General features: G+C 36.1%; 1 protein-coding gene across 4 annotated transcripts in view; it reads right to left on the reverse strand.

Moving 5' to 3' along the window:
• Positions 1-9951: 9951 nt before the first annotated feature.
• Positions 9952-19517, reverse strand: part of GASK1B (golgi associated kinase 1B) — a 45739-nt gene continuing 36173 nt past the window's right edge. For all 4 annotated transcript variants that reach the window (XM_032863084.1, XM_032863066.1, XM_032863080.1 and 1 more), the window contains exons 4-5: positions 14527-14753; positions 9952-11638 (exon numbers count right to left, since the gene is read on the reverse strand). In XM_032863084.1, the coding sequence (XP_032718975.1) occupies positions 11431-11638; positions 14527-14753 (435 nt within the window). In that variant the 3' untranslated portion in view covers positions 9952-11430. The remainder of the gene's footprint in view (positions 11639-14526; positions 14754-19517) is intronic.

A 19517-nucleotide genomic window follows, 5' to 3' on the forward strand; every position in this document is an offset into this window, starting at 1 on the left:
CGCTTTATCGCACACTCTTTTGGTTGATTTAAATGGTGTCCAATACTTATATAAGCCATTTTTAAGTGTTAAAAGATAAGAAAAGCAAGAGGTTTGTAAGGTATTCAGGCAAATTTAGCTGCCATTTGTCTAAGCAACAGAAATAAGGCTATGAATTTTGGGGGAGCAAAAATATGGTGAGAGTAGATAGATCCTAAGAGGATGTGATGAAAGCTTGAGAATAGGAAAAAATTCTGAAGTCTGCATCTCTGTATCCTAGAAAAAGAGGGGAGAAATCAGCACTAAAGAAAAGAAGAAAGAATTGCTGGAGACTGCAAAAATGATCTGGTTGTGTATTGCAGAAAAGTTATCCCAATGGTCAGAAATTACATTGAAAAGGTTTCTAGAAAAGAAAAAATAGAAGTAATAATTCTGCAGTACACTTAAAAATGTAAAGAAATGTAAAATGTAAGGAAAAAAGAAAAGAAAAGAAAAGAAAAGAAAAAAAAAGAAAAGAAAAGAAGACAAAGAAAAGTAAAGAGAGGGATCTGAGATACTGAAGGCCCTTGAGGGGATTATGTTACAACAAAGGAAAGCAGACTTATAGAGGATGCCTTCTTGAACTTTGCTGTCTTCCCATTACTCTTAAACTTCAAAAAATGTCATCCATTTCTTTCAGAGCAGAACGTCTTGCCAAATATGCTATTTAAATATTGATTGCAGAAACACTTCCTTGATTTGAAAGTATACTACCAAGATTGGCAAAAATCCAAACTATTTCTTTCTGTAGTCTTTGCCATGATTTATATGGGTAGTTCTTCCTACCAAGACAAAATGGGAAAAGAACAGAATGTATGTTGCACAATACATGCTATTCTTGAAAATAAAATGCATTGGCTGGAGATATTGTGAAGGGTTGAGATACTACTCAAGAGATTCTGATTATGTACACAAATATATATGAAAAATACTGTTTCTGTTTCTAATAGGAACATTTGAAGAACAGAAAGGGAATGTTAAGGGAACACTATAAAATCAATTATTCTTATGTCTGAGAAAAATTTGGTCAATGCCTCTGATTTTTGTTATATTAACTTTGCAGCTTAACTTTCAAAGATTTGAAGATAGGAAGTTGCTAAAGATGCATGTGCTCACTTATTTTTCTCTGCTACATTTCAAGACCTAAAGCAGGGACTGGCACCTAGCTGGCACTTGACAAATATTTGTTACATGAATAAATAAATAAATCCTCAGAGAAATCAAATTAGCAAATAAACTCTGCAATCATCAGCAGCTGAGAGTTAACTGGGCCAGAACATCCTGAGATATAAATTTAATCTCATGGTTTAGGGCATCCCAACCTGAGTGCAGAGCCTCAATCCTAATAATAGCAAGTATCTTGTTTTATACTCCACTGAGAAGAGAAATCAGCATTTTCATTATGAAAAAATAAAAGGAAACAATCTAGCTCCTTATCTAGATTTATTGTTTCATGTATATGGTCCATGTGGTCATATGTGTGTGATGCATATATTTGTCCTTCTGAAATTTTCAATGATACAAACTCTGTCACCTTGTCTGGTTTAGACAAGCATCTTTAGGTAATACTGGTATGATGACCATAGCAGAAGAAAATAAATCTAAAGCCCTAAGCAGCCTGTTTTACATAGTATTCTAGAATATCCTTTCAAGTCATCTCCAATAACAAGGGTATTTTTCTCAGAATTGTTAGTTAATTCCCTTTGAATCTTAAGATATATAATGGTCCACAATTATGTATGAAAAATACTTCAAAATTAGACCTATCCTACTTCATACCTTGATTATCTTATGCCTAAGTAATTTCAAGAACTTCTTAAATTACTTCTCTGCAGCTTCCCTACCCTCTCCCCCAACACATGCTCCAATCCACTCTAAAACATGGCTCCCTAACTCAAGAACTTATAATGGCCTCTCAGTGAAATATGGCAAGGGAAAAATGGCTTAAGATTATTCTTAGGAAGCCCTTATTTTTAGGAAGGAATGATATATCTAGTATAAAGCCATAAGATAACTATCACCAAAACCAGAAAACCTGTGTAGATTTCTTTGAAAATAAGTAATAGGGTTCTAAAAGACATAATTAAGAGAAAATGAAAATAATGCCAGCAAAAACACTGCAGGATTGGACAAAAAGGAACAAGAGAAAGCAGGACTCTTAGAAGAGGCAAGACTGTCAAGCTGGCTGACGACAAATCTTGAGACACCTCAGCTTCCATAACTGCATAATCAACACGATGAGACTGGAAAGCTATTGGGCTGTGAATGTACACTATTCCTCAGAAAGAAAAGGGAAGAATGTCGCAGAAGGTGATTCAGAGATCATCAGAGCTGTTATTTTCACCACAGACCCTGGGACAGAACTGGCTTCTGCTGGTTTCCGTGGGCCAGAATGCTGCCACCAGGTGCCTCTGGGTAAGGCTGCCCTCCCAAGCCCTGTGGGCAGGTCCCTTGCAGAGAGTCATGGGGCAATGGCAAACTAAAGGAGCAAGATAAAGCCTTGCAGCTTTATCTTGCTTTAAGATGCTGCCACCCCAGTGGGCCTGGGAGATAGGACATCGAGCCAGAGGGGATGATTCTTGACACTTAAAGGCCAAAATTTGCCTATGTTTGGACTTACATGGGACCATCAACCTTTTCTTTTCCTATTTATTCCTTTTGGAATGAGAATATTTCTCCCAAGCTTGTCCCACCACTGTATTTTGGAAGTATATAACTTGTCTGGTTTTACATGCTCATAACTAGAGAAGAATTTTGCTTCGGGAAGAATCATAGCTCAAGTCTCCCCCATGCGCCATATGTAATTTAGATGATATTGAGATGAGACTTTGGACTTTAGAATTTAGAGTTGATGATGGAACAAATTAAGACATTTTAGATTGTTTGCATGGAATTAATGTTATTTAGTATGTGAGAAGGACATGAATTTGTGATGGCTAGTACTATGGATTGAATTGTGTCACTCCAAAATTCATATGTTGAAGGCCTATCCTCAATGTCATGATATTTGGAAATGGAGAATTTAGGAGGTTTAGATGAGGTCATGAAAGTAGAGACTTCATGATGGGATTATTATACCTATAAAGAGAGACACCTGAGAGCTTACTCCCCTCTCTCTCTACCTCCATACACCAAGTAAAGGCCATGCGAAGACACAATAAAAAGGTGGCCATCTACAACCTAAAGAGAGAGCTTTTTCCAAACACTGGCCCTGCTGGCATCTAGATCTTGAATTCCACTCTCCAGTACTGTGAAAAATAGTTCCTGTTGTTAAAGCCATCTAGTCTGTGGCATTTGTTATGGCAACCCAAAATAACTAAGATGGAAACCTAAACCCTAAACTAGGTATACTGTCTGGCAGATAAGGTAAAAGAGAAGAATGGAGGAAACCAGCAATTGCTGCTGAGAACAGAAAATATAAACCCCACCACACAAGAAAATACAGAGACCTGTGTTCTACAATAATATCAGCAATGACGGAAATGTTCTATATCTGTGCTAATAGATAATGCAATATCCATGAAGCATACATGGCTCCTGAGCATTTGAAATACTGAGTGTGACTGAAATTTTAATTTAATTTAATTTAATTTTTTTTAAGATTCTATTTATTCATTTGAGGGAGAGAGTGAAACAGAGCATGAGGTAGGGAGAGTCAGAAGGAGAAGCAGACTCCCCGCTGAGCAGGGAGCAATGCAGGACTGGATCCCAGGACTCTGGGTTCATGACCTGAGCTGAAGGCAGATGCTTAGCCAACTAAGCCACCCAAGCACCCCAATTTAATTTTAATTTTAATAGTTCCGAAAACTATCCCCAGCAGTCCCAAAGAATATTTTGAAAACCTCTTTGAAAAACTATTTCATATAAAAAGAATGAAAAATAAAGGTCAATCAAGAGTTAATAAAGCCACCAAAGATAAAAGCTGAGCTCTCTAAAAAGAAATTTGAAGATAATAAAATCATTAGGAGAAATTAAGACTAATAGGAAGCAGGAAGAAGCAGAATAGATGTGGCTGAAATAAAGTCAGGGACATAAAGGTAATCCTTGATAAAATAGTATATTTTGTGAAAAAAAAATACAGAGAAGTAAGCAAATAGGGAAAAACCAGTTGATTCAGTGGCTGATTCCATACACACATAATAAATCTCTCTTTACCTGAGGACAGAACAAATAGAATAGAATCAAAAAAATATTCAAATATATACTATAAAATTCTTCCTGAAATGAAAGAAAATATAAATATGTTGATTCTATGTTGTGTTCCAGGAAAATATGATGCAGAATGACCAACTTTAAGACACATCCTGAGAATGTATTAAAATTAAAAGATTAAAAAAAAAGAATTCAACATGCATCAAAATCAGAAAAGCAAATCACCTACAAGTCAGGAAAAAAAGAAAAAAAAGCCAAACAAAACAAAAACACAGTCTGGCCTCTGAAATATTATCTACCATGTTCAATGCCAAATGTTAAAATGTCTACAGACTTCCAAGGGCATTTTGTTTTGAAAAAAAAAAAAAAAATTTTTTTTTTTAAGTGTGGAACCCAAGTTTTATAACACCAGGCTGTTACATACTTAAACAAACAGAATGTTTTCACAAATGAGCAAAGCTCACTGAATATGGAACTCATGGGTCAGTCTGTAAAAAAAATCATTTGATGAAGCCAGTCAGCAAAGAGATGAATGAGGAAAACAAACAAAAACCTCGGGAATGGAGCAGCTGTAATTGATGGTGGGCAGAAAAACCATTCAAATATAAAATTAATGTTCCTATAACAAAGTGGAAACCAGAAAGTAAATATTAAGAAGATGAACGTATAAGCACGATGATAAATATGTTAGAAGTTGGTTTGTGAAGGAAAGAAGCGGAAACGGAGGAGAAATTTAAGAGCATGAACATCTTTACCTGTCATAGGAAGAACTCATGACACACTTTCTAAAATTGATAAATTAGAAAAAGACACAATTACCTTAGAAACTAATTATAGATTTGCCATTGGTTGCAATTATCAGAAAAGCTATCAACCTAGATTAAATTGAAGCAAAAAGGTGAATTAAGAAAGGACTCTGAGGAAACCAGAAATTGGAACAGACCTCCAGAACAGCTAACACCAAGGAGTCAAGATACCACACTTCCCCATCTCAACTGCCAACACCTCTCAGGGTTTCATTCCATCTACGTTAAATTTTCTGCACTCACATAGAGGAAACGTCTGACTAAGATCTGCAGAACATTACCCATTATTGCTTTAGTCTTGGGTCTTGGTTTCTTTTTCTGTTTATCCGTTCTAAAATTCTGAGGCAAGTTTTCTGAGTGACCTACTTAGGTCAGGTGTTCAGTTTGAACCAACCAATTATGACAGGAAACAGAGCTGAATAAAGAGATGTGATTGGCCCAGGGTTAAGTCACATGTACACCCCTGAACCTATCAACTATGGCCTGGAAGCCCAGGCAGAGGTCAGTTGAGGTGGTGTCAGGAGCACAAGGATATTCCCGAAGGAGAGGGTTAGTTGATAGACAGTAATACATTTAGGTCGTGTTTGGCCTCAAATATACTCAGAGCCACTACTGCAGTTGTCACCATCTGCTGTAGTTACCAGCATTACTTAACAAACAGTTCAAATTCGCTGTTTTTGTCCTGGACAAAAGTGCAAAGTGCAAAGCCCTTCAGAATATTCTTTCCCTCAGGTACAGAAATAGAAACATCCAGGCTGCCTCAACAGGTTGGTTCTCTAGGTGTTTATGGGAAGCAAAGCTCTCCTGCCAAGCTGTGGTGGACCGATGCTGTGAGAAACCAACCTTTATCGCTTTAAGCCACTGAGATTTGATGGCATTTTGTTATTACAGCATCACATAGCCTACCCCGTTGATATTCCATTCTTTTCTTCTATTTACCCTTCTTCACTGCCAGTTGGCTGCTAACTGTATCACAGAGGACCAAGTCCCCTCTAATGCAATTTGCTACTCTTCTTCCCCTCCTGCTGGTAAGGTAACACCCTCCACTTCTTATGACCCTCTGTCAGAGGAGGCTCCCACAGGGCTATAAGGTCCCTGGAAAGAGTACAATTTCTTTATATTCCAGGCATCTTCTCAAAGACTATAGATACTGGGCACTGGGACAGAGGAAGAGCACAGATTTTCAAGCACTTTTACTTCAACCAGCATCTATCCCAAAATTTTTACCCTGATATTTAATTTGTCATAGGCTCTTAGATTTATGCTTCACTTTTCTAAAATTTTTATTGCAAAGCTTAATATGTCTCTTCCTCCTATCATGTGGCTTCTTTTATTGATCTCTTTCTCCAAACCATCAGACCTCAGAGAGCTCTGAGTGATGTCATACAGTGTGGCAATATAGTCTATACAAGGACTTTCCTTTATAGCTGAATGTGAAAGGACCAAAAAAAGTAAAATAAAATAAAAGGTTTACTTTTTAATGGAAGACTTCTATCAATGAATGTACTAAAACATGAAGAACTAATGGGTCTCAACCAGGGAATGACTTTGCCACCTAAGAAGACATTTTGCAGTTATCAGGAGACATTTTTGGTTGCCACAACTTGAAGGCATGTTACTACTGACATCTATCTAGTAGGTAGCCCAGGCTAAAGCCAAGACTTAATTAAGAATTCGTGTCTTTAATTAGGAATTTGCTACTCCAGAGGCTGCCATGTCACTCCTCTTTTAACACAACATGCTATCTCTACTTGCAACCAACCGTAAGACAAAGGAAATGAATGACACAATATCAGTAGCAAATATCTTTGTCCTAAGAGTCACCAAAACACAAGTCCTATATTATAACTCTCACTTGTTACCTGATTAAATTTGGAAGGCTGACTCTTAAGAGAGGCTGTAAATTATTTCCTCATTCTCTTAAGAAAGACCTGAATCTTGCAAATTTTAATTCTCACAAAGTTAGAAAGGGTATCCGAATCACAGTTGATTTTTTTAAGTTACTAAGAGGTAAAAAAAATAAATGTTGACCTCCATTTCAATACCCCTGAGGGCCTCAAACAAGGATACAGAACAAGATCTCTTGTTCTCCTAAACAGAAGTTGAGCCAATAACATAGGGTACTTTATGAGCCAAATAATGTCTGGTGTCCTGGAGCTAAAGAAAATGTTGGCACATCTTGCAAAATCACAGCTGTTTCAGTCTCATTTAGTGACTGGTCCCACTCTCTGCAGCCCAGTTTGCCTTTTTGAAATATGGCACAGCGAGCTATGCTGCAGCATGTGATTAAAGCCACTGACAAGGGAGGTTTTATTTTTTAGCTCTTTGTCTCAAAAGCTTTAGAAATCTTGACAAGTACTGCTAGGAAATACAGATTACTTTTTTAGAAAGAAGATACATAGAGATTTCTTAATGTGTGATTGTGCACATTTTTATCAAGAAACTAAATGTACTTAGGAATCATGGTAAAAAGGTAACTTTCTAGGATAAAAAAAAAAAAGTTGAACTAATTTAATCATATGCAGTGCTGTTGTAAGAAAAGTTCTCTGTGACTTCATTCACTTACCATGGGCATTTTTATAGGTTGCAAAACAGTCTGCCAGCAAGCCCTTCTGAGTCAGACTTTTGAACTAGATAATCAACTGATAACCATTAAAAAATTTAAAAGTTAAATGAAAATAAGCTCCAAATGTTAATCACATGGTACCATTCAGTTCTTTAATAACTGTGTTTTGAAAGATTGCTAAAGTAAATTTTTCAAAAATTAAACAACATGACTCTCAAGCAAATAAAATATGACTCTGTAGTCAAAAGTTTATAAAAGCAAAATTTTCAAAAAAGATAAAACCCCATTTCCTATGCAAATGTGAAATGAACATATGTCAAAGATTTTATTTAAATAATTCATTAGCAAGGGAACCACTAGGATGGTAAAATCATTTCAAAGAGTACTTCAAAAGCTAAGTATTTACAGGCAATGTCAGGATAAGATTGTTAGACTAGATATAAAACTGGTTAATGTCCAACAGATAATAAACTGTAAAACCATTAGCGTTGTCTTTTCCACCAGGCAGAACTTATTTGCATCTCTATGGGATAAAAATCTACACATTAACCTCTGCCCTACAACATTGTTAAGTAGACCATTCAATACAAAAGCAAGGCCAGCATTGCACTGAAAGAACACTCAAAAAATCTCTTCTGGCTGTTTCCAAGTGTCAGATAACTTTTCCAATAAATTAAATTATCTTCTATGAAGGAAAGTTCTTAATTCTTGATGATACCGGTTTTTAGAGAACAGTCTTTATCCTCTTTCTTTGACCCATGTACAATTTCCATATCATATTTTCAGACTGGTGCCCTAAGAGTGCCTTCCTTTGTTCTGTGCTGAGATAAACATTAGAATTTCCTATGATACTGTGTAGATAAATCTACATCTAGGTTATTTTATTCATTAGATATAATGTAATATATATTTAAAAGTACAATGGAATAAACATGTTATTATACAAGTTCAGAGATTATAAATGTTTTAAGTCTAAAGCATTTTATATTTTGATAAATTCCCCAGAGTGCCTAATAAACTTAATAAATATGAATTTTATAAAGATAACCTTAACTATATAATTCTAAAACTCACCTCCAACAAAGAAAAACAAAAATTAAATAGTCCCTTACAGTTTGTGATATCTGTTAACTAATTTGCATACCACCTAAGACAATGCTCTATGTACACCAGGGAAAGCATACCACCACTAGTATCAATATCAAAATATATGTATATACAAACACAATCCAATAAAACTCTTAACTGTTTAATTGTCTCTTTTATCATGGACAGTGGTAGCAGACAGTCTTCTGTACTGAACTTCCGAAAAGTAATGCATGTACAAAAAAAAAAAAAATCTAAAAAATAAAAAACACGCATCTTTAATTTCTAATATTTTTATTACAGATTTTTAAGATATGTATTTATTTTCATATTGTCAGCTTAAAGAAAATAAGTCACACAAGAATAAACTTTTGTACTTCTGCCAAGGTAAATTGTTCTATTTCAAATTTATCAAGTTATAAATAAACCACATAATATGCTTATGTGAATGAAACCACAGCATAATCTGAGTGCACTAGAAAGGCACAGAGTACTGTCATTGTTTCAGTAAGAGAAAAGAAAAGCATTACTTAGAATTAAAAGCCTGGCCCTGTAGCTATTCATTATTCAACAATAATACGGCATGAATTATTCACTGATTATAAAACAAAACACATTGTTAAAAAGCAAAGGTGACTAAAATAAACATGTGTTCCAGGACCTTTCATTTAATATTAAGCATGTCAGAATCACTGGAGGCAAATAAGCAAAGCCAGACCCACATTAGGGAGAACCAAGCCGCCCAAAGGCTGTGTAGCTTGGTACACAACATGACAGCTAATTTCTAGAGAGACTGGATTCTCACCACTAATTTCACAAATTTGGATAAAGATGACCGATTCCATAAAAAGCTTATTAAAATGCAAATATGCCATCTCGATAAGACAAGGTATAAGGCAACCTGACAGAGTTCTTCCGAGTCAGTGGCTCAAAATAAAACCTTGGTCTCCAAGGTTTTGGTAGGCCAATTTTTTATTAAAATGCTGATTAATGAGAGAAAAGGGGGATCTTAAAAAACCCAAAGACAGCAAGTCAAAGAGACTTGGGCAAACCAAAGAGTGCACAGAATGTATGGAACCAGAGAAAGGACCTCAGAGGGATAATGAAAGAGTAGGATGGTCTGAAGACCACTTCTCCAATGGTCAGCACAGCAAATATGGATGCTACAATGTAGTACTTAAATATGAGTCTAGGAAAGTTATGATTAGATGGTCAAATGATCCCTCTCTCGTTGGCCATCTTCTCTTCTAGTTACCATGTGTTGTTTTGACATTTTGCCCCTATATATTTGCATAAATTAGAATCTATAGGTATATATTTAAAAAAAAGACTAGTCTTTATTGTAACGTCTTAAATAGTTCTACTTTACAGTGGTGTTAAATGACCTTGATTAGAACATAGAAAATGCAATGTTTTAGCAATAACATACAGAACTTAGAAAACAGAGACTAGAAAGCATTACAATATTCTTAAATTCTATTTTTCAACTTTCAGGGAAAAAAGAAGTCAGTATAACAGTTTTTACATAAAGAGTGGGTGAGGTGGGGGGCAAGGATGATGACTTGTTTGAGATTTAAAACCTCTGTATGAATATTTATCATATGTGATGACAGGCATATCTTCCCAGGACACAAAGACCCAACATGTGAATACTGTATGTCCATGTCTTATGCCTAATTAAGAAGTTGGTAGAGGGTGTTTGGGGAAAATTATTTGAAGTTCAACATTGTCCAAATTCACTATTTTGATTCTAGTCATGTGCTTTCACTGAGGAGAGTCAGGTTTTAATTTATTTTGTTCATGTTTCTCCTATTAGAATAAGCTAAACAATATATTTAAATGCACTCCATACCTGGTTCTATTGTCCGTATCTGGGCAATATCATTTAAATCTGAAGAACACCACTATTATTAAGAAAATATACAAAAACTAGAATATATCATTTGTAAAAATGACAAAATTTGTTAAAAGAGCATCTATTTAAAAAAGGCACTCTGTAAATATAATTTCAAATAGGTAACATAACTTAAAATTATTCAAGGTCTAAGCCACTAGAAATAAGCTGGACCAAAACTGAGAAAACAAAACTACCTAATGCATAAATTGTCAGATTTGGATAGTTTCAATACTGAAGAGAAAATAAATTTCTTTAAAAGAAAAAAAAAAGGAAACTATGATTCTTGCTTCTCAGATTCACAGGGATGGCCAATCGTTTATAGATACAGCAGAATATATAGTGGTGCTTTTGCAAATAACCCACCATTTCTGTGCAGAATTATAGTACACCCTGATGTTTTTGCAAATCACATGCTTCAGTTTTCCAATGCGGACCTGCCTCTGGGTCATACTGGGACAGCTCTGTTTCAACAATCAGACTGAAGAGTGTTAAGAGCCCTTCCCATCAGTACTTGGGCAGACCAGTCAATGTGGCATAAAACATGCTTTGTTGAAGGATCAGTACCTCTGTCTTACACTGTTCTTTTAAACGGCATGACAAATGTTTTAACAAAGCTAGCTGGAATAATAACTGCAACCATCCTGTAAAATCAGATGTAGAGACTCACGTGACATGATGTTAGAGAAAAATGTGAACAAACGTTTTTTGAGCAATATGTTTCTTAAAAGGTTTTAAGCCTGCTTATTGTGCTCAGACCCATCATAAACACTTGGTTAAATTTATTTACTTTATATATTCATCTACACTGCCTCATTCCTAAAAAGACTTGAGGCTTGTGTACCTATTTAAAAACAAAAACAAAAAAATTGCATAACTTTATCTAGTAATCTAACCAGAAGATCCTTTTATTCATTCATAGGTAATACTCTGGCCCCATGTGCATTGATGTAGGTAAGAAGGATTTTGGCTCTCTGCTCTACGACATCAATAAGCTTTTCAATTCCTTGTCTGCCTCCTTGACTTTCCCAATAAACTTTATCAAGAAACAGGGACTGAAGGAGTTTCTGCCGTAAGTGCTGGCTCTTCAAAACAGAAACTGCAGATTCGGGAAACCTGAGAAGATAAAATGATATTTCATTCTTAGTAATTGCTTAGAAATATTATGCCTTACCCAATTGCTTTGCCTTTCATTAATCTGGCATAAATCACGCTATCAAATAGTACCTGGAGAATGAAAATATTTTTGTCACTGTCAAGCTGACACTTCTCTTAATAATAATATACTAGAAGAATGTTTCAAGGGAACTGAATTTTCTATGTTGAACTTTCCTTGAGAACCTGACATACTAACATCTTACTTAAAGTCAGTATCTGTAGGCAAAGAGAGGCGTGGAATTAAAAAATGTTCTGTTAGCCTGGCAAAAATACGTTCCTCAATCTTAAGCTCCATTTCACCCATAGAAACCACTTCAATCTGTCAAGTAGAATAGTATCCTCATAAGCGTCAACGTGGGGTTTTTATGCAAGAAAATATGAGAAGCAAAATGCTGACAAATGCATGACTGAATTTAATGTAAAATAATCCGAAATGTAGGTGGTAAGAAGAGAAAGGAATCATTCCATAATGCTCAATTAAATAAAGAATTACTTCTGATTCAGATTATACTTTAGGAATTCTGAGAATCTGGGAGCATTTTACTAAATTGGAATACTGAAGTGTTTTCGAATAAATTTAACAAAACTCACGTTTTAGAAGCAGGCATTCCACTGTGACCCACCTCTGGAACACCTGGGGCCAATTTGGAAGGGTCCTTGTTGAACTACCTTAAGAGAGTGCTTTGTGCTTCTTGCTTTTCATTTAGAAAGTAAAAACAAGCTGCCTACCATGTACGTTATCTGAAGAAATTTATCAAGGTTCAAGTTTCATAAGGAGTGTTTTGCTGAATCTCCAATTGACCCCATCCAGCTTTCATTGAAATACTGATGAAAGCACAGTAAAAATACTGGGGTTGCATAGTAAATTTCATGCAAATGTAGTTGCTCCTTAACAACTAAACCAAGAATATAACCTTGTTCAAAGAATACAGTTTGCTGGAAGTTTCAGTCCTCCTAAATGCCTTTTCCAAATTTCAGTGGAGTGAGCTAAGGATGGCATTCAGGGGGCAAGAATGCAAGGGACCCAAGTGCTCTGATGCTGCAGAAAGACCAAAGGGCACAGAGCTGGACGTGCTTAATGACTCTGAGTTGGTGTGGAATTAATTAATGCTGATAAGATGCTCTGAGCTCCCTGAAGACATGTACTATATAATTTAGTGGCTATGGTATTAATTAAGTGAGCATTTTTGCTCTATGAAATATTAATAATCCATGATTTATAAATTCTATGACCCTTCAACTAATTTAGCTGTACCAGAATGTATGAGATGAAACCGTGAAAACCATGGATCTCTTTAGTGACTAATCCTTTTCACAAAAGAAAATTTTAAAAGTATCTGTCTATACATTACACTGATTAATAGGAATATTCTATGCATAAATCTGGGCTAGCAGAGTCTTCATTTTTGCTTTTCAATGTGTGACTTACTTATTAAAAAAAAATTGACTCTAGACTCATTACTCCTCATATTGCATTTAAAGTTAACTTCTTTCAAAGGATAAATAAAACAGTATTCATAATAATATGAATGTATTGAATAGATGAACCATATTCTCAGGCACTCCTAATTCCAAGAGAAAATTTAAAGACTTAAGAAGACCCCCCAATATCAACTCAGTAAGTGATGCCTTCAGTCAATTTTTCTACACATAAAATTCCCTTAGTTTAGCTACTTTAAAGAAAGAATCTGTCATATATTCTACTTTCAATCCACAAAGAGATGTGAGAATGAGTATTAATGGACAAGAAGTGGCAAAAACTCAGGAAACTGGGGCTCACGAAACTCTCATGGGAATAGTATTGTCTCTAGTCCTGGAAGTACACAAAAGCCACACTACCTAATGCGGAGTGCTAGGAAGAAATAATGAAACATGCTTCAGAGTGTTGTTAACAAAAATAAAAGGAACAGCTTGAATAACACAAGTTACCGTAGAAAAATGATTGGACTTGGATTTAAAAGATTCGGGTTCTACTCTCAATTTTAGACTCTTTCATGTGCTCTCCAGGAGTCACTTAGCTTCATACAGCTGGTTCACTCTTTCACTAATGCACCCTCTATTTCCAAGTCTCAAACATACCCATGTCTTGGTCACTCTGATTTCTAAGTAAGGTAGGAAGGCTATGAAAGAGTGGCTATGAGCTGGGGCCTGAAATCTAGCCTCAATCCCTATAGCTAAAATTGAATGGCCCAGACTTTACAGTGGGTTCCTGCCACTATTAAATGCATTAGTTTCCTTTATTTCCAAATAGATAAGCTCAAGATACTTTTGTCCCTATGTCTATGTCTACGTCTATGTCTACGAGAAAGATTTCCAAATGTTCAAAACCCTCCCAACTGAACTAAAACAGCTGCTGTCCTTTGATACTGTGTCCTAATCAGCAGATTAGCTCCAATTTCCTGCCACATTCAGAAAAATCTCTTGAGTTTATTATGCCTTTGGACATCCCACCACATCAGTATCTGTGTCTGTTAGTCCCCCTGCCCCATGCCCTGATAATGGAGCTTCTGGCCGCCTCCGTATCCCTACTTTGCCAGTTCCTATTCCAGAGGTCCCTGCATGCTTCCAACTTTACCCACATGGATTTTCACAGTAGGGGCCAAGGAAGCATAGCAGGAATTTTGTAGGTTGCATGGGTTGGTGAAAGCGACACCATGGCTGCAGTCTTGTTCTTTTCTGCTTAGGTCTGTTTCCCATTTCTGGGCCTCCAACCCCGGATTCCACATCCACAATTCTTTTTCAAGGGTTAGATCAGTCACACATAGCATTTGAGTTTTCTCAAAACCTTGCCACTTATTTAATAGAAATGTGATGTCCCATAGATACTACTACATCGTAAAACTTACTCTTTGATGCCTTCCAACAATTTGAAGTTTAAGTTATCTTCACTTCTGTCAAAGAAACCCTTGTTGTCTATGAAGACCAAATGCCTTGGGTCATGCTTTCGCTGGATAACATGTGCTAGAGCCACAGAATCTTGGTTGTCACATTTTGGCCTCAGACCATTCTGTGCACAGACATCTTCCTTTCGAGGTCGGAATCCACAGCAATTTGTATCTAAGCGATTATAAATCTGAAAATGGAAAGTGAAAACAAAATCTAAGATGCTGAGTGAAAACAAAACTTGGGAAAGTAAGATTTCTGAAGAATTAGTGCTTTCTAAATATCTGACTTGCCAGAATCTAATAAGGCCAGGCTCATTTAATTAAAGGCAACTGTCAGAGGAAGTCCAAGGTTCATATCCCTCTGACTCAGCCATGGTTAAAAGAATTTCCAGCTTCTAACAGCTCCAAAGTCAGATCATCCAAGTTAGACATCTCCACCCTTAATATTCAAAGTTCCCACTGACATCATATGTAGACACATGGCCAGAAGAATCTCTGACTCTATTCATGGCAGAAGATAGAAACCACTGAACTTTTTTTTTTTAAGATTTTATTTATTTATTTGACAGAGAGAGACACAGCAAGAGAGAGAACACAGCAGAGGAAGTGGGAGACGGAGAAGCAGGCTCCCCTAGAGCAGGGAGCCTGATGAGGGGCTCAATCCCAGGACCCTGGGATCACGACCTGAGCCAAAGGCAGACGCTTAACAACTGAGCCACCCAGACACCCCTCCACTGCACTTTTATATACCTAAAGGCTATGGCTCATTTTTTTTTTCCTCCAGCTGGATTATAGAAAACCTAAGTTATCTCAGTGGCTCTAAAAGTTTACTGCATCCTCTAACCTCTTTGGACTTTAGAATTATACTATCTAACCTGAAATAAATAACATGGAATAAATCTTTTGAAAAGATGTGACATCAAGCAATGATAACAAGAAGCACTACCTATATGGAGCCCACAGCTAGATTCTAAATAAGTGAGCAGGATGAACAAAATTATTGGGCCCAATGGGGTTTATTACGGGGATAGGGTTTCTATCCTATAGAAGAAGTAAACAGATTAATTAGAAAGGGAGAACTGTGTTATTTCCATTTCCTTTGGGCACAAAAGAAATGATATTTATTAATCAGGGTAAATTAAAGCCTCAGGCTAGGAATTAGATAAGTTTCAAGTCAAATCTCTATGACATTGTGTAGATTCCTTTACATCACTGACTTTCAATTTAATTATCTATATAATAGGAATGATATTATGGCACTGTACCTTGTACAATTAGTGAGGATAGTAATGAAAATATTTATACACCATCCAGCCCTCACCCAGGCATCTAGAAGATACTCCAAAAGATGAAAAGTTCTTATTGTTGAGACCCACACATACACACTGTATGAATTGATTTACGTCAAAACAAGCTTCCAAGACAAAAGGTAATTTCTCCATATTTATGAAGAAAAATTGAGCTTCAGAGAAGTTAAAAAATCTACTCTGTGGGCACCTGGGTGGCTCAGTGGGTTAAGCCTCTGTCTTCAGCTCAGGTCATGATCCCTGGGTCCTGGGATCAAGCCCCGCATCGTGCTCTCTGCTTGGCAGGGAGCCTGCTTCTCCCTCTCTCTCTGCCTGCCTCTCTGCCTACTTGTGATCTCTGTCTGTCAAATAAATAAAAATCTTAAAAAAAAAAAAATCCACTCTGAGTAAGATATAACTAAGTAGCAAAGTCAAGATTTAGACACAGCTATTGCTTCTCAGCCTTTTGGCTAAGATCAAGTGTAGACACAGGTATATTTGTCTCCAAAATTCCAAGATTTTCCCCCCAATACATCGTGTCGAATAGTTTAAGGTTAATCAAAGAAAATACATACGCTCATGATTCAAAAGATGGCTAGACATAACACTGTCACTTTTATTCCTTTGGCACTAAATTTCAATTATTTCTCTTTCCCTGTTTTTACAGATCTTGCGGAGCTAGCCACGCTAAGAGGTCAACTGCTCAAGAAGGAATGCAGAAAGTGTAGTACAAAAAAATAAAAGAAAGTGTAGTACCAAAATTTAGCCTACTTTGAAATGATCATTCATTCATTCATTCATTCATCCAACAAATGTTTTTGACCATCTCCCATCCATCAGTGGGGTAAGGCTCCAAGGCAAATATTGCCCATGTTCAGTACCTCCACACCATCACTACTCACAGAGGAGAATGAAGTGGTCATTTAATTTTGCCTCCCCACCACAGCAAACTTTAAGAACTGGACAAATGATCTTTGTCTCTGTTTTCTGCACATAAGTGAACTTTGTATCAAATAGCATATCTTGAGAAACAGGGATTATAAAAGAGGTCAGCCTAAGCCAATTTTCTGTGACATTTATATAAAACCAGTCACATGGGACAGGGGTGGTTAGTGAGCCAAGCAGCATTTGGATAATGCAGAGGATACATTGCTGATCTACAAGCAACCTACAGATAAAGGGAGGCCCCTGTCAGGACTGGTTCCAGACAACTGATCCATGGGGCTATAAGTTTAAGCAATGATTTATCCAAAATGTCACTTAGGCTGACTGCAGAGAACATTAAGTTCCCACTTCTGGTTAAAGTTTCTTTGTCTGACATGAGCACAGGGGTTGCCCAAAGGTAAGCAAGAGCGACCCAAGCAAATCACTATAGGTTAAATGAAAAAAAGCACAAATGAGAACTATTAGAAAAAAATATTGAGTCCTTTCACTTCAAACAATTTGACCCATTTTGTGTAGTACCTTGAGTTCCTTTGAAGATAAGAGAAATCAAGTGACATAAAGAGATTGCATCTGATTGCCAATTATTTAAGATCAGGGAGTCAGGGAGAACATGAAAAATAATCCTTCTAGAAGCTGCTTCTCATCCAATTTCCCCTCTTTTATAATTCCCAAAGAATCTCTATATCATGCTCCAACATCATCATATGCTTATAACCTGTTATAATGGCATTATATAATAGAAAAAATAACATAAATCCTATTTAATTTTTACCACAACATTCAAGGTCTGTTACAAAGGATAAATGGTAGGCATTTAAGTTTTAAGGACTAATCTATCAACCGCTTAATAAATGGTACCCTGAACGCTGAGCCTTTTCTTCATTGTTGATTTCATATCAGTGAAGAAAGGACTAAGAAATACAGCTACATTTCTGTTGTTTCTACAACAAAGCCATGAAGTCAAAAATATTAATGTTAAATAATAAGCTCTTCAGAGTCCAGATATCAACTTTCAGTACTCCTATAAATATTATACTTTTCTATTTTTAAACTACAAGAAAACATTAAAAGTTAGAGGTGGAAAAGACCGATTTAGGTCATTTTTTTCTTATTGCCTTCCCAGCATTAGATTGTTTCCTACAGTGTATTTTTAAAGTGCTTTGTCTGATCTAATTTTGAATCACTCAACAGTCTGTGATGATTTCACCACTTCCCTGACAGACTGTTGTGCTATTCAAGTCTAACAGACCTTATTATTAAAAATGGGTGTGTGTTCAGCTCAACTCCTTGTCCAGAAAATGTTCACCACCCCCTTTTATTTGGATGTATATGTGAAGTTGGTAGGTATGTTAATACATGTTGAGTGTGTGTGGGGCGGTGTGAGTGTGTACACCTACAAATATAAAATCGGGTTGTAAAGCCTCAAATAATCTGGGTTTCTCTTCATTTTTCTTATCCTCTAAGTAAAGTAAATTATGTCTTTGTATTATTGTCCTTGTCTAGCAAGGACTTAAGTAGCTCTTAAATCTTATTCCCTAGCTTTTCTCAGAATTTTGTTTATAGTCTTCCTTTTGAATTCACATTCACCATACCAAAAATAATTTGACCACAAAACCATAATCCACTCCCTTAAATTCAGTGCCATGTTGCTAGGCATTTAATTTAGTTATATATTGAATATATTTCTGCTTACTTCCAAGAGAGTTTACCTATTTTTTTAAAGCCTAATAAAGCATATCCTAGATAACTGTGAATCTATAATATGGTTTTAATATATATTTTTTGGCTCACATAGTAAAGCTATCACTTCATTTAACTCCACGTAATTAATCACTATAGTTCACATCTACAGGTCTATATCCTTAGATAATTATCCTACGAAGAAGATTCATTGGGGGTAAATCTTACCAGTTAAGTGATTGTGAGTATTGATCATCATTAATGCAACTTGTCCAAATTCACAACCTCTCACTCTTTAAAACAAGGAAAATCTTTTACAGAATTAATCTTCTGAATCAGAAGATTACTACCAACCATCATTTTCCATAAAATTGCTCTTTTCTCTTTTAGGAAAATATATATTTTCAATGTTTACCTAACTAAAATTATACTCAGAAAAATCCAGGTGTTCCAGCCAAATTTTTTGTTGTTGGTAGTGGGAATATTTTTAGATATACTGCCTTCTTCTAAAATTCCTTTTTTTAATTCTATTTTCCTTTAGGGGGTGTAACTTTTGCCTGCATGAACAAAGTATCTTTTGAGTGACTCAGTTAAGTTTACAGAGCCTAAACAAGGATGCCTCTGCTGCACTGACCAGCTCTCCAAAGCCCCATAGGAATCTATAGAAATCCAATGACTTTCCACCCTTTTACACACCACCCATTCTAGCTGTGTCTTCAAAAAGTGGGTCTATCAAAGCAATGGCTTCATAGCTTCTTTTTCCTCAAAGCAATGAAATTAAATAACTAATTTCAGGCAATGTCTGAACAAAAGCAAGAAAAAAATATTCTATGAGTGCTGCTAATATTAATGAAAAACATAAGAGCAGTCATTTACTGAGTGTTTAGTATGTGCCAGGAACTGTACACTTAATGCTTTACATGTATCATTGCATTTAATGCTCACAGCAACCCGAAGGGATAGGAGCTGCCAATAGTCCTGTTTGATAAATGAAGCAAGTGAGGAACAAGGAGGCTGGTTGACTGACCCAAGGTCCCTCAT

This window comes from Lontra canadensis, unplaced genomic scaffold (genome assembly GCF_010015895.1).
Source record: "Lontra canadensis isolate GAN:19392208 unplaced genomic scaffold, GSC_riverotter_1.0 scaffold1, whole genome shotgun sequence".
In the NCBI taxonomy this organism is placed as follows: Eukaryota; Metazoa; Chordata; class Mammalia; order Carnivora; family Mustelidae; genus Lontra; species Lontra canadensis.